Source organism: Canis lupus, chromosome 21, assembly GCF_011100685.1.
Source record: "Canis lupus familiaris isolate Mischka breed German Shepherd chromosome 21, alternate assembly UU_Cfam_GSD_1.0, whole genome shotgun sequence".
In the NCBI taxonomy this organism is placed as follows: Eukaryota; Metazoa; Chordata; class Mammalia; order Carnivora; family Canidae; genus Canis; species Canis lupus.
The window spans coordinates 38,564,663-38,592,405 of record NC_049242.1 but is presented as its reverse complement, the minus strand read 5'-3'; the positions used below and the strand labels follow the sequence as shown (position 1 = coordinate 38,592,405).

The 27,743-nt window shown below is 44.6% G+C and overlaps 1 protein-coding gene across 1 annotated transcript in view; it reads right to left on the bottom strand.

Moving 5' to 3' along the window:
- INSC (INSC spindle orientation adaptor protein) overlaps window positions 1-27,743 on the bottom strand; it is a 118,785-nt gene that overhangs the window by 78,014 nt on the left and 13,028 nt on the right. Inside the window, exon 2 of the mRNA XM_038569125.1 lies at window positions 9,461-9,561. Within this exon, the coding sequence (XP_038425053.1) occupies window positions 9,461-9,516 (56 nt within the window). The 5' untranslated portion in view covers window positions 9,517-9,561. The remainder of the gene's footprint in view (window positions 1-9,460; window positions 9,562-27,743) is intronic.

The following is a 27,743-nucleotide window of genomic DNA, read 5'->3' as shown; positions in this document are numbered from 1 at the left end:
CATCAAAGACTCCCCAAGCTTTCCCAGGGAGACTAGAACTGGTGAACCCAGCACGGCCCCGCCACAAGTCGGTCCACTCCCAGCCCCGGCCACCCTGCCGCCACATAATGAGCCGCTCTTCTCAATTTTGGAGTCTAGGGACTGCAGCTCATTAAGGTTTGGACCGTGTTAGTGCTGAGCATCCCATAATTGCATAGCTCGCCTGACTCTCTGTCATTAGCTCTCGGCTCCCTGGGCTCCACCTCTCCTATTGGATTTGCTGATTGACCCCAACATAGAAAGTCTGGCTAAACAGGGCAGCTCTCGCTGTGCAGTGGGGACTGCCTGCCGTCCCTGAGCCTCGCAACTCCCAGTGGTTCAAGCCATCCTCGGCCATAAAGTTCGGGCTGCCATTTCCCTATGCGTGAAATCTTTCCTTTGCAAGTCCAAAACGACTGATCTGATTACTCACACAGAGAGAGGGAATTGAAAATTGAGGTCAAAGCGGATGGACTGGCAATGAGTCACATTCCCTGCATGGTGGAAAACCACCACAGTCAGGACTCGGTAGGGTCTCTGGCCAAGGAGCCTGAGGGGCCAGGGGCCAGGACTGGGGTTGGACTTTCTAGGTCTCCATCGTGAACTGGAATGTGAGCCTGATGCTGTCAAGACTGTCCCCAGACTGGCCGGGGGAGCAGGGAGGGCATCACAGACACTGAATGGGGCTCCCAGGAGCCCACCCGGTTCTCACCAGAGCCCCCGAGAGAAGCGGATGCCTGTTCCCTGAGTAACCTCCTTGCTCTCTGATGGCAGCTTTCCTGGACATCTGGAAGAAGGTGACCAAGGCCTAAAATCTGGGTTTTCTGCAGTCTGGCAGATTCCAAACACAAAGCCAGATGTAACCACAATCATCTTGACATACCAGGGTACTGGGAGGATGATTTTTTTTTTCTAAGCTGGAATTATCCAGGGTGGAGTTGGAGTAGGGGAAGGGAACAGCATAGTCTCATGCCGAGAAACTGCAGTAGGAAACAACGGGCCCTGAAACATTTCTAAAGTCAGGGGGAGTTAACTACCCACACAGCAAGCAGGAAGGCTTATCAACAATAGAGCATTTTCCATGCAGCCCCTGACAGCACTTTGATGCTTGGAGAAGATCACCCTCCCCATTTTATGGACGTAGAAAGCGGCTCAGAAGCATTGTATGACTTGTCTAAGACTCACGGCCTATAGTGATCATAAAGCTAACATGGATCAAGTATTTATGACATTCTGGGCACTGTGCTAAGGGCTTGATTCGATCTTAACTGCTCGCTTAACTTTCTAAGTAATTCCATGAGGTCCACATAACTGAGGTTTGGTAGGTTAAGTGACTCAGCCAAGGTTACACGGTGGACAAGTAGAAATAAGAATCCAGGCAATCTTAGACCAGAGCCTTGCTCTTAACGCCGATGCTATCCATGCTCTTTGATGTCTTCAGCAACTGGACTGATGTTCAAACCCCGAAATGCAAGCCACGGCCCTCTCTGCTACGGTAGGCTGCCATTCTGCGATATATCGATAACTTCTTAATACTCATGATCATTTAAAGACTGTGGCGTGTCTAGTCGCTTTTCAAACCCTTGCCCCATTTCTTTCTGGGGGAGAATTAGATGTACGTTGTTTAAATTCAGGACAGAACTGCTGGCCTACTGGGCGCATCACTACGTGTCTCTGACAAGGTTGCACCAGAAGTACCACCAGAGCAGGGAAGCCAGGGAGACCGTGCAAACGGAGTGAGGAGTGACCTCCAGCTGCAAAGGGGTCCCCTCCTACTTCTCCCTGCCCTGCCCCTGCTTCTTGCTCTTAGGTTGCCCCTTCATTCATCAGAGCTCATCACCGGGGAAGGGTAACTGTGCCTGACCCTTCGGAAGCCAAAGGGAACCACTTTTCCTAGCTCAGCAGATCCACGCCCTGGCGTACCAGCTGCTGGTACCAGTTCCTCATCCCCAGCTAATCCTACTGGCCTGGCATCCAGTGCTCCCCAAGACTCTGGGGGTCAACGGTTTGCAGAAATCTATGCCTACACTCTTGTTGGCTCATTTTAATCTCTTTTCACTGAAGAATGGAACTTTATTCCTTCCAAGTCCAGAATTCGGATTTCTCTGCCTTACCCTATTCTACCCACTATGTGGAGAGTTTTCTGCAAAAAAAAAGAGAGTACTTTACGATGCCAAGAGCACTTGATAATGGCCTCCGAACCTCCCTGAGCACCCTGATGTGCCAGGCACTAGGCTAGGTGCTGGGATTACAGAGGAAGAGATGGTGGGAGGAAGACCTCCAAGAGCACAGGGCCTCCACGGTAGCATACTCCCTCCACCCAGGACGACGCCTGGCACATCACAGGCATTGACAAGTAGTTTGCACGAGTAAATGAATTAATGGAAGTAAGCAATTGTGGCTCACTGGGCTACATATGGCACTTTGAGGCAAGCAGAGGAGACGGATGCTTGGTCCAAGCTATGGTTTCTGAGAAAGCTCCCCAGGCCGACGCTGGAAGGGTGCCTTCAAGTTCCTCAGGAGAGGAAGCAGAGTTGGAAGATGTGGGGTTTCTGATGAAAGAAACAGCATGTACAGGGAGTGGAGGCATGGAACCACATGCTGGGAAAACAGCAAGTTTTGAGTGCAATTGGAAGAGTGGAAAACAAGGACTTTAAATTATAAAGCACACTGGAGTGCTGGGCTGCATGGACTTATCTGCATTGCATCCCATCAAAGCAGGGCACCTTATTCCCCTATAGGACATGTCTCTTGGATATACCAAGGGGCTTCCATAAAATCTGAACAGGGCACACTCTCAGACGCTTGAAGGGGCTCCCAAGCTAGTATGTCCTGCAGTTTCCATCCCAGCTTCAAGGGCAACACTAGACCTCTTTGTGCATTTTGTAGGAAGGAATGAGGAGATCTTGTTTTTGGTCAATAGGATTGCTTTCCCAGCCCTAGGCACTAAGGGGTGATGTTTTTATCTAGAAAAGGGGACAGATCATCCAAAATTCATTCCCAAACTCCTGGCATATAGAGCTGGAAGGGTCCCTGGGGAAACTTTTATCTACCTCATCTTCAGAAGAAGAAACTAAAGCTCAGAGAAGGAGAAGGACTGTCTGATAACACACAGCAAGTTGGGGCAAAGCCAGAGCTGGGAAGGCAGGCAGGAAGGAAGAAGTGAGGGAGTGTAGTGGAGAAGGAGGGAGGGAGGAAGGAAGAAAGGAAGGAAGGAAGGAAGGAAGGAAGGAAGGAAGGAAGGAAGGAAGGAAGGAAGGAAGGAAGGAAGGAAGGAAGGAAAGAAGGAGGAGAAAAGGGAGAGAGGGAGGGAGGGAAAAGAGGGAGGGAGGGCAGCCTCTGGTTTCTAGTCCATGCTTCCCACTGCCCTATGTTCTCCTGCAAGAGATTTAATAATGAAATTGCAGACTTTTCTTCCCAGTAAACATAAAACTAAAGACTAAAAATATTTCTGAATTACTTTCCTTTAGAAGAAAAAAAATGTCTCTCCAGCTCTCTGACTCCATCAACCAATTAAATCTTTGGCTTCTACTCAGAAAGAGGATTTAAATTAATCAAGGTAAAACTAGCTTACTTTTTCCCTCCCAGCAGCAACTTTCTACCAAAAAGAATGAGAGCAGTTTGCTGGAGACAGGAGTGTCTTGGGGAAAGAAACAAAATCCAAGCCATTGAATTTAACTTCTCACACTCACCTGAGACTCCTCAGCCATTTGTCTGTCATTCATTTATCAAACATCTATTAAATATTTATTCATGCAACAACCACTTATTGAGCTCCTACTGTGTGTATTCTAATCACAGGAGCAAAGATACGAATCAGAACATAATTCGGCCCTCAGGACATGGACATTAATCATTGAATAGGGTGATGACATTTACATAAATCACCCTACAACCCAGGGCCTGGCCCAAAGTAAATTCTTAGTGTAAAGTAAATCTCATTTGAATGAATGAGTGAATGAATGAAATTGGGGTCTACTACAGATCACTGTCACATGAGAATTCCACTGGGGCTAGGACATAGGGCTTCTAGAAACAGCTTAAGGAACAGCTCAGAAAAAGCAGCACTCTTTCTGACAGCTCCATTCCTTTCTCTGGGCCTCAGTTTCCCCACCATCATGACGGGATCTGAGGAAACTTCCAGCAATAACATTCGATGCTTCCTTGAGCCCAGTTCCCGGCACTGTGTGGAAGTTTAAACACAATCTCTCTTCCTAAAAATAACTATTGAATCATTGTCCCTCTGCCTTCTCGAGGTCATGCCTGTGTTTCTATGGATTTCTCTTGGGAGATGAGAGAAGTGAGGGAATTCGATTCTAACTCTGATCGGCTTTCCTTTCTGTTTAAACAACAGAAAAATATCCAATTATCCCATTGACAATTACAGTCTGCACATTTCACCGCAGGCATAGAAAACAGGCCAGCAGCAGCAGGCCAGCCACAGACCAGGGGTGCACACATGCAAGCCATTATCTACTTGGAGACAGGCTGGCCTGCGGTGGCCCCCAGTGGCTCAGAAGCTGGACGGCTCCTCACCAGCAGGCCAGGCGATCGGGGAGGCTGCGTGCCATTAGCTGCGGCAGCACCCAGGCTGGCTCACCTCAGACTCCAGGCTGAACAGAAGGCAGGTAAGAAAGTGATTCACCGAGTTTGATCCCAAACCAAAGACCCGAGCTGTATCCTTGTTATAGGCCTGATCAGGGCAAGAGATAGATCAGTGAGTTCTATGAGGGAAGGGACCGTGCCCAATTCGGCCACCAACATGTGCCTAAGCACACGAGCATCATACAAGGCACATGATCTGCACTCAGGACATAGATGTAGAAAGATTTTGTGGGAGGCTAATAATGAGTAAATGACTACTTGAATGAATGAGCGAATGGTCTGTTTGTGCAACGCCCCCAAGAACACTGTGGAAAAGACAGACTGGATAGGGTATTGGCCAGCGCTCAGGCTCAAGCATCATCTGGAAACATCTATCCCACCTCTGCTCCATATAAGCTCTGACCTTGGGCAAGTCTCAGTTTCCTCGTGGGGCAGGCGTATTGCTGCTCAGATTCCGCTTTACGAAAGAACTTTTTGTCTCCAGTTGCTGGGAGTATCATTAGCTAACAGCCTCCAGCCACCAGGCCCTCAGACTGTCTCAGAGCCACCTCGCCGAAGGTCATGCCCTGCTCACAGCTGCCCACTCGAAAGACATACCAGCGGGACATGAAGGCCCTGGCCACCCTGGCCAATGAACAGAACTGTGATTCCAAAGCTCCCTGTGAGGACAGCTGAAGTCATTCAGCTCACTCTTCTCCTTCTTGGTCCTGCCTCCGTCCTCTCCCTCCCTCAAGTGCTGGTCCCAAAAACATTCTCTGAGAAGCACCCTGAACTCTCAACTCCATCCCAGGGCTGCTTCCCAGAGAACCCAAGCTGTGACCTATCATTTGCAAAATAGAGATAATAACTAGCACACAGATGTGCCATCTGACGGGCAGGGTCAGCGGGAGCCAAGGTCACACGGCTGGTAGGGAGTTGAGACCATGTCTGGGACTTGAGCCCGTGTCTGAGTCTTATATGCTTTCAACCCTAGACCCACGCTAACATTTCTAAGAGTAGGGTTCTGTTCTTTGGCTTGTTTATTAATTTTACATCTGAAAGCCTTCCAGGAGATTCGGATGCACTTGGAGTTGAGAACCCTAATGCTCCCTCTCCAATCACCCACACAGGTCAGCATGGGATCCCAGCCCCTGCACTGGGATGCCCATGCCCCCCCGCCCTCAACTCTCTCCCAGGAGCTCATGCCTAGATGAGTCTTTTTTGAGGCTATTTATTCATAAGGGTCTCAAATACCAAAGGCCTAACACGTATGAATCACTCAAGCTGCTGGAAGATCCCACGCAACCTGACGGCATTTATTGATTTTGCATATTGATGCGAACAATGGCACTTCAGAGTGAAATTCAGTTTCAGTGGAACACGACAGAAAGAAGTCAATTATCCAGCATTAATTATTTATGTGGTGACAATAACCATGGTGTTATTCCCCACTCCAGAGGCCTCTAGAGCCTGGAACAAGAGGAAAGAAGAGGTAGCTGCTATTATCTGTCCACAAGGCAACATCGGATTGGAGACATTAACCCCTCTGACATCCTGTGAATACACGTAAGCCTTCCTTGTGGATGCGGCTCATGCACGTGCCCCCAGGACACACACAATTAATAGGCCGGTAGGCCCAGAGATTGCATTCCCCCAATATCCTGGCCAGGCCAGGCTCTGAATATATTAAAAGAAATAATCACCTTCCCTCTGCAGCCCACCCTGCCCTATCAGAACACTAGGGCTGAAGACTTTCTTGTTTTCTTTTTCTTTTTTTTTTTTTTAAGATTTGATTTATTTATTCATGAGAGACACAGAGATAGAGGCAGAGACACAGGCAGAGGGAGAAGCGGGCTCCATGCGGGGACCCCGGCATCACGCCCTGGGCCAAAGGCAGACGTTCAACCACTGAGCCCTCCAGCCACCACTGGCTAAGATTTCCCAAGCAAACCTCTTCTCAGGTTGCAGCTTTGCCATCAGCCAGAACTGCCTGTGTCTCTGCCTCTCTCCCTGTGTCTCTCATGAATAAATAAATCAAATCTAAAAACAAAAACAAAAACAAAAACAAAAAAAACCCAGCCTGCCTCCAAAAGAATAGGAATTCAATTTCTAAATCATTGTCATGTAATTTAACTTCCTTTTATCCTTAAAACTTCTAAGGGGATTGGAAATGAGAGGGATTGGAAATGAGAGAGAAAAAAAGAGAGAGAGACAGTGTTCCCCAAGGCGGAAAGGGTACCAGGGTCTGATCTATGTTTGCCCCACATTCTCTACTCTGGGGACCTAGTCCTCATCTGAAGAGGTTAACACTGATCGAGTGGTTCCTGTGTGCACGCAGGTGCTTTAAACACATTATCTTAAATTCTCATCATAACCCAATGATGTAAGTACAAATATCCCCATTTCATAGACAAAGAAACTGAAGCCCAAGGTCACAATGAATATGCAGCAGCACCAATAGTGAAGTTGAGGCCCTCCTGACCCTTAACCACTGTCCTAAACTGCCCTGTGGCAGCAGCTTCCCCACCGCCAGAACAGGTGCTGGTGTGACCATCCCAGGACCCATGAGGCTCTGAGGAGGTGACCCAAAACCCTGTTGTGTTGGGCGAGGTCATCGAAAGGACGTGGTCACCAGTTTACCCATGTGCAGGACCCCGGGCATCGAGGCTCCCCACCCCCTCCCTGTCCTCGGAATGTGCATTCCGCCTCTGAGAGTGGGGCTGGTTTCGGATTGCACCTGGGAAGCTCCCCAGGTGCTTATGAACCAACACATTGCCAGAGCTGTTGCTACCCACCTGACACATGGGTACCAACCTACTGCTGGGGCTGGACAGGAGCCAGGGGGGCTACAATTCCACTTCATCTAGAACAGCTCCACTTTCTCCTGGCTTAAAATATTAAGCGGCTGGGAGTGTCCATTGGTGATTTCTTATTTTCTCAGTGAGGTCACTGGCCAAGAAGAGTCAGGGAAGGGGTTTCTAGAAGACTGCCCTGAGATCACAGTGGACCTCTGACATGCAGTGGGCACTCAACAAACAATAGAGCCCCCTATGTAGCTTTCCCTGAGCGACAGACACGTTGCACATACTAACTTCTTCAGTTCACACATTACATGAGGTAGGTACTCTCTTCATCCTCGTTTCACACGTGAGGGAACTCAGGGGCCGATGGGGTGCGAGAACCTGCACAAGGCCACACAGCTAGTAAGAGATAGAACCCGGCTTTGAAACCGGGCAGTCATGAGTTCAAAGCTGATGGCCCCTGCTCACCCCATGAAAGGCAATCAGCATTTCCAACACGTGTATCCTGACGGGTTTGCCTCTCACAATCTCTGAGCTCTCTTTAAACACACACTGTATGGAAAGATATTTGGGGGGCACCTGGGTGGCTCAGTGGTTGAGCATCTGCCTTCAGTTCAGGGTGTGATCCTGGGGTCCTGGGATCAAGTTCCCCATTGGGCTCCCTGCAGGGAGCCGGCTTCTCCCTGTCTGTGTCTCTGCCTCTCTCCTGTGTCTTTCATGAATAAATAACATCTTTAAAAAGAGAGAGAGAGAGAGAGATTTGGGTCCCCATACGATCCCTTATCTCAGTGTCAGGCTGCACAGAAAATTCCTAGCTACCTCTCTAATAGTGTTTCCCATTCTAACTGGCACCCATGAGCTGTATGTCATACCCATAAAGCTTGCCATAATGATGACTTTGGGGAGACACTGATGACTTCATAAAGGTTAACCCAGTACTAGTAGGCTTCTAGCAAATATTCAACATTTTTTCTGATTTTTTAAAGCAACACATACCTAGAAAAATACTCAAAAATCAAATAACATAGAAATGAGTGATATGATAATTCAGGTGTGGGGATTAGGGATAGAATGAAGGTAAGATGTCAGTGATACCTGTAATATATAAAATAAAACATACAAAACAAAACAACAATGACCTGACAGTCTGGCTAGGGCTTAGGATTTGGTTGCCTCTAAACAGCCCCATCAAAATGTTCCCGGAAAAGAAAATAAGAAAGAAAGAGGAGCAAAACAGAAGCCCTGAGCACCCAGTTGCATAGCTCCTCTGTAGATCAAACCTGCATGAGACGCTCGCCTGGGACGCAGGCATTCTCAAAGTCACAAAACTCTCAGGGCCAACACAGTCCCGGGGCAACTGGGACAGTGAGTCACCACAAATTTGCTGCCCTGGTACTCCCCTCTTTGGTTCTGGTTCTGGCCTCCAGGACCAGCCAGGGCCCCACAGCCTTCAGCCGTGTGAAGGCACCTCGGGTGCCCCCGTCTCTCCCTCTTCTCCCCTCATCATCTGGGCTTCACCTGCTGTTCGGCATATTCCTGCCTCCTCCTCCCCACCTCTCTCCCACACCCCACTGAGGGCAATAATTATCTCCTAGGATCAGCTCTATGCTCTGTGCCCTCCCTGGCGCTGTGGGAGAAGGAGAAGACACCTAAGGGTAGACCGTCCCTTTCAAGAGGCTCAGAGAGAAACTTCCATGACCCCAAGGGCCCCCAGTGACTCCAGCCTCCTAGTCAAGGTGGGATTGGGAGCCTCCTCTGGGCTCCTCTATCTTAGCAGAACACCCCATTCAATTATTTGTTTCATTGTCTGCCTGCATCTTAGACCCCACCTCCTTAGGGTACTGGACGTGCCTGATTCCTGCACATCTCAGGGCTCACTTCTGTCAGTATTGGCTGAGTCAACGTGGCATCCCCAATACCTTGTCTTAAGCTTTCTCTCCAGGACAGTGCATGGACAAGTGGGAGCACCTGTAGCTTCAAGACCCTGGAGCTGGGCCTTAGCTAGAGGATGGCCTCAGCCAGATGGAGCAGGCCTGGCCCTAAGGAACAGGACTTACCGCTGACCCGGCAGAGGGATGGAGTCCAGGTGGCGGCCTCCAGGCAAGGCCATCATGTTAATCCCAATCTGCAGCAAAGCCTGGCTGCAGTGGTCGTGACCCTAGGAAAAAAGGAGGCAGAACAAGATCAATGGATGCCTCAGAAAAGAGATACAATCTCTTTTTCTCCCAGTTCATGGCTACAAGGAGCCAAGGTAGGTATAGAGGGAGGGCCTTTAACCCTCTTTGTTTTTTTTTTTTTAAGATTTTATTTATTTATTCATGAGAGACACAGACAGAAAGCCGAGACACATGCAGAGGAAGAAGCAGGCTCCTCACAGGGAGCCCTGATGTGGAACTCCAGGATCACGCCCTGAGCCAAAGGCAGATGTTCAACTGCTGAGCCACCCAGGCGTCCCAACCCTCTTCTTTCTGAACCAGTTTAGACTCTACTAAAGTCCTCGTACAAGTAGTGTTGATTTAGTCCTAAGTCCCAAGCTCACTATGAATCCCTGTAAGTCTTTTATCTCCTATTATCAGGCATTTGCCTGACCCATCTTGCCTTGACCCCAACACTGGGACATGCAGACCAGCAATTATTGCATGGAACGTACTTATACTTCAAAAGTATCTATGGTTTATCTGGAATTCACATTTAACTGGGCATCATGTATTATTTGCTAAATCTGGAAACTCTACATGCTCATTCTCTATAACCATCACAGCCCTGGGTTATTCACTTTGATTATCCCCGGGAAATGTGACTCTGTAATGAGCATGGTGGTTGCTTCCCCAAATCCATTGCACTTCAGATGATATCATTTCACCCAAACTGCTAGTAACTGGTTCAGGAATAGGCATGGGACTCAATTCAGACCAATGAGCCATGACAGGATTGCTTCCAAAAAAAGTTTTCTTTCTCCTAACTGCAAACCACAAGGAGACAGTATCTCTCCCATTGGACCCGAACATGGAAGTACGTCACTTCATGGCTGCTGGAGACCATCTTGCAATCAAATGGGGACCCAGCTGGGAGAATAAAGCTGGCACTTAGAGAATAATAAATCTGGGTTCCTTGATCATGAAGCCACCGAATCAATGAACCCTGGAGTCTGTCCCCCCTCTCTTAGGCCTATCTATTATGTAAGATAATAAAGTTCTTGTTGTTTAAAATGATCATTTTGTTAGTGGACAGACAGACAAAAGCAGCCTATCTGATAAAGGTAAACCAGGTTCTAGGGGCTTCCAGTCTCTGCACTGAGGACCCACCTGGCTTGTCTGTGCCTCACAGATTGGACCAAGACGAGAGTGTCCTTCCTCCTGCCCACCTGTTTGACTCCTCCTGTCACCTGTCCCCTCTTCGATCCTCCCTCTCTGCCACCTCCTCCTCCAAGCCAGTGTGGAAGCCCTCCCTGAGGAAAAGGGACATTCTATCACTTTTGCCTGGGTAGAGGAACACAGGAGAGGACCGGCCATCACCTGGCAGGCCCTGAGCTTGAGGACCGCAGATTGTCAAGACTTTCATAAAAAACACAAGTATGAACTTGTGGGAAGATAACAGCTAAGAAGGGTAAGATCAGTCCAGAAAAACTAAACTCTTCCTCCATGATTACAAATGACCCTTATGAGAAAAGAACGGAGGAGGACTCTAATTAACAGTGATATCGCTGGACATAAAGTGCCCTTTATGAGGCTTGGAATAAAGAATAAGACAGTCGATCTGGAAAGTATGGGAGCCAGGAGCTCAGAATAAACTAGGGCATTATGTAATTCCAGAGACTGATGGCCACTGCCTGTTTCCGGGGCTGTAGGGCCCACCACCCTATGACCCCCTGAAGGGCAGGGACCCTTTGTGCTCCTATCTCTGAGCCAAGGGCCAGCCATGCAGGCAGCCCTCCATGTGTCTGTTGAAAAGAGGAGTGGAATACGTTTTTAAAACCTTTATGCTGAGACCCAATTCTCTATCTGTAACTGAGAATAACACTCTCTATTGTATTGCTCTGATAGCAGTGACCTGAGATAAGGCATGTGCAAGTGTCAGGCCAGGGTGAGAGCTCGATAGATAGTAGCCTTTGTTATTCTCAGTCCCCGAGAGTCTACTGTGCACGCAGCCCCGTGGTCTGCTGTGCCGAGGGAGATGCCAAAAATGAGACAAAGCATATAAAGCTTTGAGAGTGCTCGACGAGTCCTCAGCAGCAGCAGCAATATCGCCATTGTTATTTCTAGTGTTATTATCATGATTGATAAAGTATATTCTTGGAACCCAGTGAGTCAGCAGCCTGAAAAGGATGGCACAAAAGAGAAAGCTAGAAACAACAAAAAGAGGTATAACTGTCCCTTTTCTGAAATGTTTGATTATAGAACCCCAAAGGGAAATACCAACTTCTCAGAGTGGATGCAGTGATGTCATCAGATAGCAGTGGGCAAGCAGATCTTATTTTACCTCCATCTCCTTCATAAAGAAGAAAGGGATGCAGAGCAAAAACAGCGAAGAGGGAATTCAAGCTCATGGCAGGCGAGGACACGGAGAGAGTAGGGAACTCCAAGGCCCTTCAAAGCGTGATCCAGTTAGGGTTCTGTGAGGAGGTGAAGCAAGTCCTTGGTCTTGGAGGACCTTTGGATCTGATCAAGTCATATCTGATGCACCCAGACAAGGCGAGAGTTCTCATGAGCAGAAGCCTGGATGCAAGAGAATGATCTGAATTTCTAAGAAGTAGCTCTTAGAAAAGAGCTACCTATGTTTTCTAGAAACAGCCTGATGACCATGAAATTCTAGAACAGATTCCTAATTGCTGATCTGTTGAGCCCTTCAGACGGAAGCCAGCCAGAGCACAGTAGGAACACGTTATGCCCAGATAATCTGCTTCCTTTTCATTAGGGACCACTGGGCCCCTAGCAGAGGGGAATGGGACAATAAACCTGATATATCTTGATTTCATTAAAATGCCCTGGTGAGGTGTCCTTGTTCATCGATTTCACCCACAGCCTCCCAGCAGTTATGCCAGTGGAGCCATCCAGCAAACAAAACCTTGTTTCCTGTGATTGCATGTTTTCCCAAGGGCTGAGGAAGCCTTTGAGGGACATTTGGGCTGCATCTGTATCGCTGCCCTGTTTACAGACTGAATAATTTATGCCTGCCTCTTTCTCCCAGTGGGACAAGGCTCCTTGATGCCTGAAAGCACAACTTGCTCAATATGGGACTGGGCCCAGTATCTTACATGATGACCTGCATGGTCGAAGCCAGAATTGTGAATCAGATTAGCTCTCAGAGGAGCCATAGCTCATATTTGCTGGGGGTGAAGAACAGGTAAGAGAGACTATCTGGAAGGTGAGATCGGAAGTACCAAGAGTTTAACCCAACTGATATTTATAAAATGTCAATAATAATAATATTTATTGAATGTGTACCAGAGGCCAAGCACTATCCTAAATGCTTCATAGAGTATTAATTCATTTACTACTATCATCATCCCCCTGTACTGATGAAACTCTGAAATTCAGTGGACGTGTGTGCATTGCTCAAAATCACACTGCTGTACAGGTGATAGAGGACTAGGATCCAGGCTTTAGGATTTGGAGGGGAGGTGCTGGAGCAGATGGAGAGGATGATGGCAACGAATAAGTGGCACACGTCCTGCATTTGCTAACAGGAGGCCCGACTCCATTCCATGGTGTCAAGCACCCTCAGCCCCCAGCCCTCAGAGCCAGCCAGCTCTCTTCGTTCTCACCAATGCCTCCCACTGCCCCCACCTCCCGGGCTGGGAGTCCTCCATCTTCATCTGGTGCTGGCCCTCCATGACACAGCCAGAGGACAGAAGAATAGTCCTTGGAAAAATGAAGCAGATTGCCAACACTGCACTCAAACGGTGGAAGGAAGAGGGGCACAGAGAGTGGGCATGTCTCTTCCGGTTCCTCATTTCTTGGTTCCTTTTGTGAGAGTCATGTGGACAGCTGTGGGCCCTAAAGGAATCAGGGGATGAAACAGTCCCAGCCAAAGCCTAAAGCCATCACTAGCTTTACAGGGAGACCTGTTTCAAACATGCAGCCGTCAGGGAAGCCCCCACAGCCTGCTGCCCCGACAGACACGTTCCTAAGCCCTAGGCTGGATTCATCCTATTGAGCAGAGGTTCCAAGCACAATGCCTCCAACGCTATACAGCAAGTCAGGAAATTGGATTCAAGGTAATCTCTTTGCTCCCCATTGTCTGTCCTCAATGGTGTTGCAAGAATTTGAATTTTGGGGTCTGATGGATCTGGATTCAAATCCTGATTCTGTACTAGATTGGTACGTGACCTTGAGAAAATCACAAACCCCCATGAATGAGAAAATCACAAACCCCCATGAATCATGCCTGCCTCCTAGGAGCTTCTTCATGAGGATTAAATGTGATCACTTGCAAAAGCCCCTAATAGATCGAAAGAAAAGATTCGTGTGTTTGGCACATGGTAGCCTCAAAGAGGAAGTGTTCTTCCTCGTGGAAGGAGGGCTTGAGAAATGTATCTCAGGGCAGAGGGGCTGCCCTGCCCACGAGGGAGGTGGAAAGGACAAAGGCAGGAGTGAGCAAGAAAGAGGAAACTCCATCACTTGCATCCTCACCCCCCAACCCCACCCAAGGCCCTTCCTAACTTATGGGAAAGCTCACCTGGAGGCCGCGGCCTTGGTCCTGTGGGGCTCTCGGCTATGCCTCCCCCACCAGGAGAGGCTGGGTCACAAGACAGACCCGAAGCCTTAAGTGTCTCTGATTTAATTCAATGCCCTCTGTGACAAGCGCTCATTTGGACAGCTCATTTCGGCTCCCGCCTCCTATTACAGGCCGCCCTTGCTCACCTCCGTTTGGCTAACAAGCCAGCCTGGGCACAGAAGGAAATGGCAGGCGATTTACAGTAAATTATTCAATTAGAACAAGGACCCGGGCGGCTCCTGCCATGGTCTAATGGGCCAACCCCAGGATGGCTCGAGGCTGGGCTGGGATTATTTAATCTGCAGAACCCATTAGGGCTGCCAGCAGGGCCGGACAGTGAATGTCATGGTTAGCAGTTAAGCAGTTAAGGCACCGGGAGGAGGCACTGGGGGACTCGGCAGAGGAATGAGACCTGGGGGTTCAGTCAAGTCCCTCATTATGTGATTCCCTACCCCCTCATTGTTTCTCCTCCCTAGAATTTATCACAATTGCAATTAAACAATTAACCGAAATTAGCAGCTTAACGTTTTCTCCCTTGAGGCTCCCGGGGGCAGGGACAAGAGGCCTATCCTGCCCCACTGTATCCCCCACCCTCCACCTGACAGGTGTCTGGTGCACAAAGACCAGATCGATCAGATTGACTGACTGGGTGGGTTCTTCCCAAAGGAACCCCGGCTTCCACGCTGGTAAACCAGAGACAAGTGCCTCTTCTGTTGTGATGAGTACTCCTAGTTGCGAGCGCTGTGGGAGGGCCTTTCCTGCAGGGAAAGGGCTCAGAATCCCAACACCCACCGAGACAAAGCCACCCATCTCTCCTGAGTCTCTAGAGTCCTGGCTGGGCAGGCTCCCCCCCCACCCCCAGCTCCGTGCTCTGCTAGGCATGTACTTCCAGACAGACAGACAGACAGACAATAGATAGTTGCATGACAACTGCAAACACTGCAAAAAAAAAAAAAAAAAAAAAAAAAAGCCAAGGGGATGCTGAGGGAGGTCCAGAGGGCTTCCCAGAAGTACTAGAAGGGAATGGAAGGTGGGGAGAAACAGTCATGGCAAGTTTCTCAGGTCATGACCCCAAAACTGACCCTTGCTAGAGGAATTTGGAAACAGAGGAAAGGGCGACGTGGCAAAGAGAAGAGCTGGGGGCAGAGGGGAAGAGCATGGGAAGATTAAGGAACTGCAAGTGTTTCTAGAAGGCTGCGGAGCACCCCAGGCTGGGGGTGGAGTTTAGCGGAAACTATCCCAGTGGCGTGGGAATGCAGAAAAAGGAGTGACTACTTGCAGCTGGGGAAGCAGACCAGACTTCTCAGAGAAGGCGACATCTGAGCTGGGTCTTAAATGCAGGGTGGGATTTTGCCAAGTGAGGACGGGACGAGGACATTCAGTGCCAGGAGAGCATTGTGAGTGGGGGCAAAAAGACCAGAAAATGAAGCGAGTAATCGGGGACCCAGGCCTCTCCCAGGGGGCTGGAGGGAAGGTACCTCTGTGGTCCTGCACATGAAAGGAACTGATTCTTTGGACTCTATCCTGTGGATGACAGGGAGCCTTTGAAGTTTGTTTGATAGGGGACTGAAACGACTGGAATGGAATTTCAGCTCGCATGGTGACCAGTAAAGTGGATGGACTCCAGGGAGTAAGGCCAGCAGCAGGGGTCCATTTAAGAGATAGATGCAACTCCCAAGGGGAGCACAAAAGCCCTGAGGTTGGAGCCATGGGGCCTTGGGGTAGAAAGGAAGGTGACTGCAATAAGCTTTGGGAGGTGACAACAATGGGCTTCCCTCCTTGCCCCCACTGTCGATCTGTGGGAGGACGCCAATAGTCATGGAGACATTGCAGTACTGCTAGCCGGGGTGGTCAGCATTCTGCAGCCATCAGATTCTTCAAGAACCTTCATTCCCAGGAGAGGCACAAGAAACTAAGCAAGCTGTCTCCCAGCTCTACCGAATGGATGGGGCCTCATGAAATACAGACGGAGCGACTCTCTAGAGGAAGCCCGAGTGACCCTTTACAGCTAGCTGTTGGGCACCAGAGTCCAGCAAGTGGGTGGAATAGACCACAGGGCTCCCAGAGCTGGGTTTGCCCCTGGAGCCCTGAAAATCCTGGCTGGGCAGGGGTAGGGGCCCCCCAGACCTCATCCCTGCTCCTCGATTCCAGAGCCAGAACCATTTCAACAAACCACAGGCAAGGCCCCAAGCCTCCCCCTGATTAACCGGATACACCTGCCTTCGAGGCTTTACCTGAAAGGTAACAAGAATCCCACCTGCACAAATAGTCAGGGGTAAGACTACAGCCTCCAGCCACAAGCAAGGCCGCCTTCCCAAAGGAGCTCACATCGAAATGCTAGAGTATTAGAATTAGTAGGAGGCCTTAGAGATGCTTGCCTCGTAATGAAAACCATAATGATAACAATCCTGATGAGTAGGAGAAGAAGAGGGAGAAATATTTAGGGTGCTAACTATGTGTTAGGCACTGTGGTCAATGCTTTAAACTTCGTCCTCGAAATAATCTTGCTATCCCCATTTTTCAGATGAGGAAACTAAAGCACAGAGAGATTAACATGCGCAGATGGAGAGACACGTTCAGAGAGGGGAAGAGATCTGCCTGAGGTCACGCAGCAAGCTGAGCTACAATCTGAGACCCGCATCCAGGTTTCCTCACTGCCATAAGCTTACCCATGGGAAATCCAAAGAAGGCTTTGTGTGGTTAGTGCCCTGAGAGACCCACCGAGGCTCAGAGTGATTTACCCTAGGGAATCAATGGTTCCAGCAGGCCCCAGTCTATAAAACTGGGAGAGTTGCTCATCCTTTCTCTTTTGCTATGACGATCAACACAGAGGAATGAATGGTGGAGAGAGAAATTGCAGGGATTCCTAGTCTAATTCAGCTCAGTCTCAGAATGAGACAGGCAGGCTGATGCACAGATTGCCCATGAGTCCCCCAAGGTCTGAGTGAAAGGAGCCAGAGTCAAGCTCTCCCTGCGGAGGCCCACGGGCCCCAGTCCCTGAGCAGTAAGACCACCCAGCCTCTAAATGGCTCCAACTTGTCAAAGACAACCCCCCCAGCAGCCTCTCCTGAAGGAGCGCATATGACAGTCCAGAAGAAAGGCCAAATTCCTGGAGGCAGGAAAGCCATGCTGCCCCCATCTTCCACCCCAGGGTGGGCTCTTCCTGGCTCCAGGGCTTTGACACCCCAGCTGGGTGTCAAAGGAACATCCAGCCCTGAACCCACAAGGAAACTGTAGTAGCTGGCATCTGGGAGCTGGCACTGAGCTACTGATTTTCTCAAGGTCAGAAGTGAGCAACTAGCAACCCAGACGTCCGGGACCTTAGACAGAGTGTAGGCCCTGAGAGTTGCTAGGCTGGACCTTTGGGGCACTCCCATCCGGATCTCTGTTGCTTAAAAATGCAGATTCAGAGTCTGTGATTAGCTGTGTGATCAGGGGCATTAAGTGTCCTTATCTGTAAAGTGGGGTATATAATAAGGATAACAAGTAATGGCATCCTCCTGGCACTACTGCATGGATCAGTGAGATCACATGCGTGAAGTACATGGCACGCAAGGATACTCAAGATAAGACTGGTTCTGTTTGTCTTCTGGTGAGGACAAGTACCTCGCAGTAGGGGAGCAGCCAGATGGAGGCCATTTTACAGCCTCCTGAACTATATCCAGCTAGTCAACTGCTTTGTACTCTTTAACTTTTTAATTATCCCTTCTTACTTTCTAACTTTTCCTGATGTGAATGTTAGCCAACTGCTCAAAAGTTCCTTAGCTCTGATTTGCAAAAGCAAGAGCCCTCCCTCACTGGGCCCAGATCCCAGGGTGCTAAAATTAACAATCAGTATACTTTAAGCTAATGACTTACTGGTCGTGACTGCCACGAACAGACATAACTCTCAGATAAAAGCCATTAGAGAAAATTGAATAGCTCCAGCGTGGTGAAAATTTGGATACATCCTGTTTCATAAATCACGCTTAGAGGTTACACTGGGCAAGCTGTTTCCCTCTCTGAGTCATGATGAGGCCCCAGGTTGAGGGGGTCTATATACCCTTGGGAAAGAAGACATAGGGGAGAGAAGTGTACAATCTGGGGCATCGGATGAGTCAGACATTAAAAAAAAAAAACAAAAACAAAAACAGCCCATTCACAGAATGCTGTCTTATCAGGGCTCATTTATGCCTGGTTTGCCGCATGTCACAGTAGCATCCAAACAGTGCACCACATGGTGTCTAGTTCAGAGTAAGAGCTCAATAAATATTAGTTATTACCCAACAGGGGATTCCATGGTTCTCCAAAAACTTCTTGCTCTTCCATAATGGTATGCATTGGTCATAGCACCCCAACACGTCCAGACCAAAATCTCCTCAATTCTTTTTCAATCTCTAGGTAATACCAACATTTCAGATCTCAGTCCTAATCCCACATCATCTGAGAGGCCTTCTCCAACCACTCTAACCTATAGTAATTTCTCCTTCTAAAAAGTTCCCTAGGAATCAATAAAAGTGTGAGGTCTTGAACAGTTTTAAATGATATTGTAATAGAAGATATGTTTTCTCCATGTCCCTCTCTCTTTCCCTATCTGTCTGTTGAGTGATGCCAGAGCAACTGGAAAGCCACAAGACAGCAAGGCCAAAAGATGGAAGAAGATGAGTCAACAGTTTGGAGTAGAGCCACCCAACTCACATCAATCTGGAGGGTAAGTAAGAAATACACATAATGTGCTAAGCCACTAATATTTGGGGGTTGTTTGTTATAGCAACTAATCTGAATTAACCTAATTATGAAGACTAAAGTAAATGCTATACTTAAGGCATCTGTGTGTTAGACACAGAAGTCTCTTAAGGCATCTGTAAGTGTGTTAGACACAGAAGTCTCTCGGCAAATAGAAGTTCCTTTTCCCTTCTTCCTCAGCCTTGGAAGAGATGGTAAAATATTGTGTTTGACCATTGGCCCTGGACACTGACTCTAGTTCATGCACAATACAGCCAGAGGCCAGTAGTTGAGAGTAGGATGGAATAAGTACCTAGAAACATTTAAAGTCCCCTCAATTCTGAGACTAAAATTGTTTCAACCACTGCTTTCTCTGCTCATAGGTACCCATGCACAGTAACAGCTAAATTTTATTATACTCAGGTCATTTTCAGATGCTTTTTTTTTTTTGTATATTAACATCTGAAATTGGGATGCACGCCTCAGTCAATGGCATCTTGGCATTGTGTCACAGTTTAATTGAAAGCATATTTTCTCTTTTATGAAGTAACAGGGCATCTTACAATCTATAGCATCTTAAATTCAATGAAATATATAGTATTGGGCACTTAACTATGTGCCAAGCACTCTTCTAAGTGCTTTGCGTAAATAAATTCATTTATTTCTCAAAAAATCCAAAATAATCAGTACTACTCTTATCCCCATTTTAAAGATGTGGAAATGAAGACCCAGAGACATTCAATAGTTTGCCAAGTACACAGCTAGTAAGTTAAGTGAATAGAAAGATGACACCCTGTCTTTAGGGAACTTCATACTATGCCACTGTTTTTTAGTGCCTGGATTTTAGGCGACAGTTGAGTCCCCTTCTTAGAGAGAAAGTTCACACAGGAATTATGTGTTTGGCAATATGGTGGACCACATATTCTGAAATACTTCTCCATAGGAAGAATTGGAAAGGACTGCTAAAGATGTTCTTGATGTTTGTAAAACGCGTCACTGAGCTGGCAAAAAGATTAGAAATCTGGAGAGGCCAGCAGGAAAGCAAAAGCAGGAACCAGGGATAATGAGCAAGAACCGAAGGGAATTTTTGCCCTGAGAACATCTGCTGCTGTGTTCCTTAAGCTTCCATTTCACATGTGTATGGGTTAGGGAAAATGAGGCAGAAAGCCTAGAGATAAGGGAAAGAAAGAATCAAATAGGAGTCCAAAAGACCAGAAGCTCAATGTTAATGGTAAATGAGAAATAATCTTCCATACAGAAGAAAAGTGTCCCAACTCTGGCACTGGGTAAAGGCAAGTAAAATCTCTCTCAAGAATTAATAACCACAATATGGCCTTCATATAAGTTTGTGGCCTGAATTCACACTATCTGGCGGGGGGGGGGGGGGACTCAATTAGAGAATTTAGCTTCAAGAAATAAAAGAGAGCCTTGGAAATATTTCCAAGGAACAAGGGCTATAAAATATGACCAAGCAGATTTGAGAAAGAACCAGATTTGAGACGGAACTTCTATAAATTAAAAAATGTAATAATTAAAATGAAAAACTCATTGGACAGATTAATCACAGCTAAAGAATGAATTAGTGTAAAGATAAGACAAAAAGAAATGATCCAAAATACAGCTCAGAAAGACAAAGGGAGAGCAAATGTGAGAGAAATAAAGCTAAGGAATAAAGAGTAAAGTACTCTACAGAGTGTTTAATCAGATTTCCAAAGGGAGATAAGAAAAAGAAGAGGGGAAAAAATGATATTCAAAGAAACAGTGGCTGAGATTTTTCCCAGAAATTTTGAAAGACAGAACAACTTCCTTTTTTAAAAGATTTTATTTATTTATTCATGAGAGACACAGAAAGGCAGAGACATAGACAGAGGTAGAGGCAGGCTCCCTTTCGGGAACCTGATGCAGAACTCGATCCCAGGACCTCAGGATCATGACCTGAGCAGGCACTCAACCTCAGGTGCCCTGACAAAACAACTTTCAAATCCAGGAATGCCAATGAATTTCAAGCAGGAAAAATACAAAATATATAGGCACCCTAGAAAACTCATAAGACTAAAGAATACCAAAGACAGAAGATTTTGAAAGCATCCAAAGGAGGCAAAAGAGAGACAGAGACACAGAGAGACGGAGAGAATCAGATCAACAGGTGACCACTTAAGAGCAATAATGAAAGTTAGCAGATAATGAGAAAATATTTGATTATAGAAAATAACTGTCCTAAATTTCTATACCCAGAGAAGCTCTCTTTCAAAACTAATTATGAAATAAAGATGTTTTCAGGTAAAAATCCCACCAAGGAAATTCTAACGGACTGATTACAGGCAAAAAGAATATAATGCCAGATGGAAGATCTGAGATACAAGAAAGGATGATGAGCACACTTACTCGTAACTATTTGAGTAAATCCAAACAAATCTTAACTATAAGAAACAATTATACCTCATTTGTGGGGTAAGGGAAAAAAATAAATCTAAAATACTGTATGCAAATTCAAAAGGGGATGACTAAAGTAAGTTAAAGTGTTCTAAGTTTCTTTTATTTGAGGAAGAGGAAAATAGAGATGTAAATTAACTTTAGTCTTATTGGTTATGATTAATGCTGTAATATCTAGGGTTACCTTATTAGGTTATGATAAATGCTATAATATCTATGTATAACTAAAAGAATATACATAAAAATAAAAGTAAATATTACCATTCAAATAAGTTAAGAGGGGAAAAATAAATGAGTAATTTAAAAAAGCAATCAAAAAGAAGAAAAAAGTTCGGAGGGGCAAGTATTAATGAGTAATAGTAATCACAGGAAGGGGGAGATGAATTAAACTAGCTAATTGTAAGCAAAGATTATAAAGTGTGCATTATACTCACACACACACACACAGAAAGAGAGAGAGAGAAGTAGAGAAAAAGAAGAGAAAATGTGCTATGTTCTGGCTACAATACTCTAAAACAAAAAGACCCAAAACAACTTAAAGACTCCAAAAGATATACCACAGAAATATTTACCTAAAGACTTCTGGTGCTAATGTATTCATATAATACAAAACAAACTTCAAGACAATAACCATTACAGAAACAAAAAAACTGTTACATAAATATAAAAAGACTGACCCATCAAGAAGATATAACAGTGAGGATGTAGATAATAACACCAATAATCTTAAAATATACAAAGCAAAAACTGACAAAATTTCAAGGAGAAATGAACGAGTCCAGAATTACAGATGGAAAGCCCAACACAATTTTGTCATTAATTGATAGTTCAGGCAGAAAGATTATCCATTGAGGAAATAGGAAATTTGAATGACACAAGTTAGATTAGTGTTTATAAGTAGAACACTGCACTCAACTTACCAGGAATACACATTCTTTTCAGGGATTCATGAATTGTTCTTTTTTTTTTTTTTTTAATGACTAGTGACTAGATCATAAGCAAGCCTCCACAAATCTCAAATGATTGGTATCCTATGGATTGCAATCTCTACTCCAGTATAAATACCTCCATAATTTGGATATTTTAAACATATAAATTAGAGGACAAAGAAGAAATTATAACAGAGATTAGAAAACAAACCCAAATTATTAGGAAAATACATATATAAAAATCAGATGGTATACAGATAAATAAAATCAAAAGCAAAAATTACAGTACTAAACTAGAAAATAAAATATAAAAATTAGAAAATTTTTAACTTCTCACAACATGACATTTTTCAACGATTTATTTATTTATTTGAGAGAGAGAGCATGTATGTATGCATGTGGGGGAGGGGCAGAGGGAGACAAATCTCAAACAGGCTCTTCTCTGAATGTGGAGCCCCACCTGGGACTCCAATCTCAGGACTCATGAGATCGCAACCTGAGCCAAAACCAAGAGTTGGACACTTAACCTACTGAAGCCACCCAGGTGCTTCAACATATGACATTTTAGAGAAGGGGAGAATAATTCCAAAGAAATTAGCAGAAGAAAAATAGTTAAAATAGGAGCAAACATGAAGCAAAACACAATGAAGACACAAAATAAAATGTAAACACAAATGAAAGATCAATAGAGTTAAAGTTAGTTTTTGAAGACACAGATAAAATAGATAAACCTCTGTGAAGAACAGAAGGAAGAAAGGTCAGAAAAAAATAAAGGAAACACAAACAATATTAGCAATAAAAAGGAATTTATTGCTACAGATGCAGCAGAGATAAAAGAATATTATGAATAATATTATATGGACAGGAATATTCTGCAATATCATTGATATCATAAGTGTTAGACAAATTTATAGTGAAATACATTAGCCAAGATTGACTCAGGAAGAAATAGATTTATAACCATGAAATAAATTAATCTTCCCGTAAGGAAAACACCAAGCACAAAGAAGTTCACAGATGAGTTTCTATCATTAAAAAAAAAAAAGATAAACTCACCCAAACTTTTCCAGACAATAAGAAAAAAGAAAATACACTTCAAATCATTTTATGAGGCTGACATAATTTTGATACAGAAACTAAGCACAAACACAAGAAAGGAAATTTATAGGGCAGTCTCATGTATGAACATAGATGAAAATATACTAAACAAACTATCAAACAACCCAGCTGTATGTGAAAAGGATAATATACCATGGCCAAGTTGGTGTTAGCCTAATGTTTTAGCTGTTTTAACATCAGAAAATAGATAATGAAACCTACTACATTAATAGGCTAAAAAAGAAAAACCTTATGATCATCTTAACAGATGAAGAAAAACAACTTTATAAAATTGGACAGCCATTTATAATAAAGCATTTTAGTAAACTAGAAAGATAATAGACCTTCTCTAAATTGATTAAAGGGCATCTACCAAGAAAAAAATATACCAGGACTGACATACTTCATGACGACATGTTGAAAGCATTTCCTATGAGACCAAAAGCAAAATAAAAATGCACAGTTCCCACTAACTTCTATTCATTATTGTACCACAGATCTTAGCTAGCATAGAAAGAAAGAAAATGTATACGAATGGAAAGAAACAAAACTGTCATTATTTACGGTTGATATGACTCTCCACAAGGCTGCCACATCTGCCTAAGCAAACTAGCACACAGCCAAGGGAGTGAGTGGAGGCTGCATTTGGCCTCGGCTGTGCCCACCCAGTCACACACCTTACACAGAGCTGGGCCCACCAAACACAAACCTGTAGCCCACTTGGCAAGCCAAGTCTCCAGGGGTTCATATTTCCCTAGATATGACATCATTCTCTAATTTTTATTAAAATGTAGCATAAACTAGCAAGTCGCTCTCATTGTGAACATAGAAAACTCAAACGTATCTACAAGTAAACTATTTTAATTTGCAAAATGGCTTAGAAAGTGGCAATAAATGAATATACAAAAGTCAAGTATATCCCAGACACTGGCACAAATGTAAAGTGAAATTTAGGGGAAAAAACATTAACAAGAGCAACAAAAACATGTAAGGTAGACACAAACTAACCTTAAAATGTACAAGTTCCTTGATGAGAAAAAAATTAATATTATTGGAAGATTTTAAAGAAGGCCAAAATAAATGAAGAGGAATTTCATATATATAGATAGGAAAATGTCAATGTACTGCAAACTGATGTATAGGTACAATGTAATCCCAATCAAATCCCCACAGGATTTTTTCCCCCAGAACTTCATGAATTAAATCTGAAATGTATAACCAAGATTATTCCTGAAAAAGAAAAAGAAAGTCTAAGGTTGAAAACAAGACAAGGGCACCCATTTTCAACACTGTTATTCAACATAGTACTAGAAGTTCTAGCCAGAGCAATTAGGCAAGTAAAGGACATAAGAGGCATCCAAATCAGATAGGGAGAAGTAGAAAGGACTCTGTTGGCAGATGACATGATGTTATTTATAAAAAACCCTAAAGAATACAGCAAAAACCTATTAGAACTAATGAATGAATTCAGTATAGTTTCAGGATTAAAAATCAACATATAAAAAAAGTTGCATTTCTATGCACTAATAACTATCTAAAAACAAAATAAAGATAAAATCTCATTTACAATAGCATCAAAAAGAACAAAATACTTAGGAATAAATTTAACCAGTTAAATTTAAATTTAACTTACAAATAAATTTAATAAATACTTAGGAAAAATATGTACACTGACAACTCTAAGACACTGATGAAAGAAATTGAAGAAGACACAAATAAATGGAATGACATACCATGTTCATAGATGAGAATAATTAATATTGTTAAAATGTCCATACTACACAAAGCCATCTACAGACCCAATGGAATTCTTACTAAAATTCTTATAGCTTTTTTTCACAGAAAGATAAAACTAGCCTAAAATTCATATGGCATCACAAATGACCCAAAAGCAATCTTAAGAAAAAACAAAACTAGCAGCTTTCTGATTCCAAACTATATTATAAAGCTATACTATTCAAAACTGTATGGGACAAGCATAAAAACACACAGACAAGTGGGAAAAATCAAGAGCCCAGATATAACTCCCCATGTATATGGTTAACTAACAGGAAGCTAAGAACACTCAATGGGGAAAAGAGAATCTCTTCCATAAGCAGTGCTGGGAAAACTAAATATTCACATGTAAAAGAATGAAAGAGGACCCCAATTTATACTACTCACAAAAATCAATTCAAAATAGATTAAAGACTAATTTTCAGACCGAAACTCCTAGAAGAAAGCATAGGAGAAAAACTCTTTGAAATTGGTCTTGACAATGACATGGCAGCCACTCAGGGCTCAATGGGGCAATGAGAAAGATTGCAATGGTGGTGTAAGGACTTCCTCCTCTCTCATCCTCTTACCCCTTCCTTTCTACCTCCTCCTTTTCATTCCAAATCTCACCCACTTCCCCTCAGGGCACTCCGATCCTACATAAAGGCACAGCTTCCCAGCACTGCAGGGAAAATAGGGTGCAAGCCCACACCTATTGCCCCATCACCAGTTGTGGAAAAACTGATTTGAAGGCATCTCCTGATTTGAACAAAGGAAAGGGCAGATTTAAAGCGTCTCTGGTTTTGCACTGGAGACCCTTCATGGCTTAATATCAAGATGAAAAAAAACTGGAAACTGATCGTAACCTTATTCCAAGTCAGAATAAAAAGATTTGTAGTGGCAGCCCTACCTGCTCAAAACCATTCTAAGATTTTTGTGTGTGTGTGATGCCCCTGAGTTTGGAGGTGAGCTGCACAAAGATGGAGGAAAATTCTTCTTCCCTCCATGCAATGTGGTTCTGAATCATATTCACAAGGTTGCCATTAGTGACCTTCTTAAGTTCAAGGTTCATACCAAGAGGAGGACGGAATTTGAAGAGCGGAATGAGAATGAAGCAGAGGCCCCTAACTGCATCCATTCAGTGCAAAAATACTGCACAAACAGAGAAAGTCAGTGTTATCCAGGACTTTGTGAAAAATGTGCCTGGAAGCCCACTCAAGCTCACATCCCACTTGAGAAGGCTGGTCATCCAGCAGTCCATGTTTTTCTGTCTAGCCATGTGAAGAAAAGAGGCTCCATATCTAAATCAGACCAGCTGAGAAAAGCATACCTGCCTGATGGATCTGAGAATGAGAACCAACTCCTCAACTCATGAGACTGTTGACAAGGAGGTTGCCACAATCATGATCAAGACAAACGTGGAATATTAAAGTTGAACAACAGAAGAAAATATAAGCAACAGAAGCAAAAAACAAACCAAAAACAAAAACAAAAAAAAAACCAAAATGGGACTACATCAAGCTAAAAAGCTTCTGCACAGCAAAAGAAACAGTCAACAGAGTGAAAAGGGTAGAATGGGAAAAATATTTGCAAAGCGTACATCTGATAAGGGGTTAATACCCAAAATATATAAGGAGCTCCTACAACTCAATAGCAAAAAAAATTAATTTAGAAATCAGTCAAAAATGTACGAAAGGCTTGAATAGACGTTTTTTTCAAAGAAGACATACAAATGACCAACACATACATGAAAGGTGTTCAACCTCAATCATCATCAGGGAAATACAAATCAAGCCACAGTGAGATATCACTTCACACCTGTCAGAACAGCAACAAAAAGACGAGCGATAACAAGTGTTGGTGAGGATGTGGAGAAAAGGGAACCCTTGTACACTGCTAGGGGGAGTGTAAATTGGTACAACCATTATGGAAAACAGTATGAAGGTTCCTCAAGAAAATTAAAAATAGAACTACCATATGATCCCGTGATCTCACATCTAAGAATATATCTGAAGAAAATGAAATCAGTATCTCAAAGAGCTATCTGTACCCCACATTCCTTGCAGCATGATTTATAAGATCAGAGACATGGAAATATTACATTTTGTGTGTGTGTGTGTGTGTGTGTGTGTGTGTGTGAAAGCTGCAGAGGGTCTGCTTTTTGCCCTGGCCAGCCTATGGGTATCCAGGCACAGGGGCCAGCACAACCCCTCAGGCCTGAGCCAGGGGCTGCCCTGGCTTAGAACACTTTAACCTCACATGGCAGAGGGATGTGGGGACTCATGCTCTTATCCTGGTACTTCTGCACCTGATAAAAACCACAGCCCCCATCCCATACAGTCCTTAGAACCCCTTGCCAAACCACCCAGAAGGTGGCACAAAAAAAACACACAATCCATCAAGACACCAACAACCACCTCTCATCTCTGCCGGTAACTAACCTTGACAACTCTGTCAAGTTACTAACCTCTCTGGACCTCTTTTCTCTTATGCAAACTGGAGATAATAATACATATTTGATTATCTGGCACAGCTGTTGTAAGACTAATGATACATAAGAATGGAGTTGACGCTGCTTTGTATCTCTATATGACGTCATAAATGTAAGAGGCATTTGGTTAGGCAATATGGTCTATGGAGTAAGAGTCTCTTAAAAGACCCAAAGGAATGAATCTGTAACAGTAGAATTTCAGGCGAAGTGAAA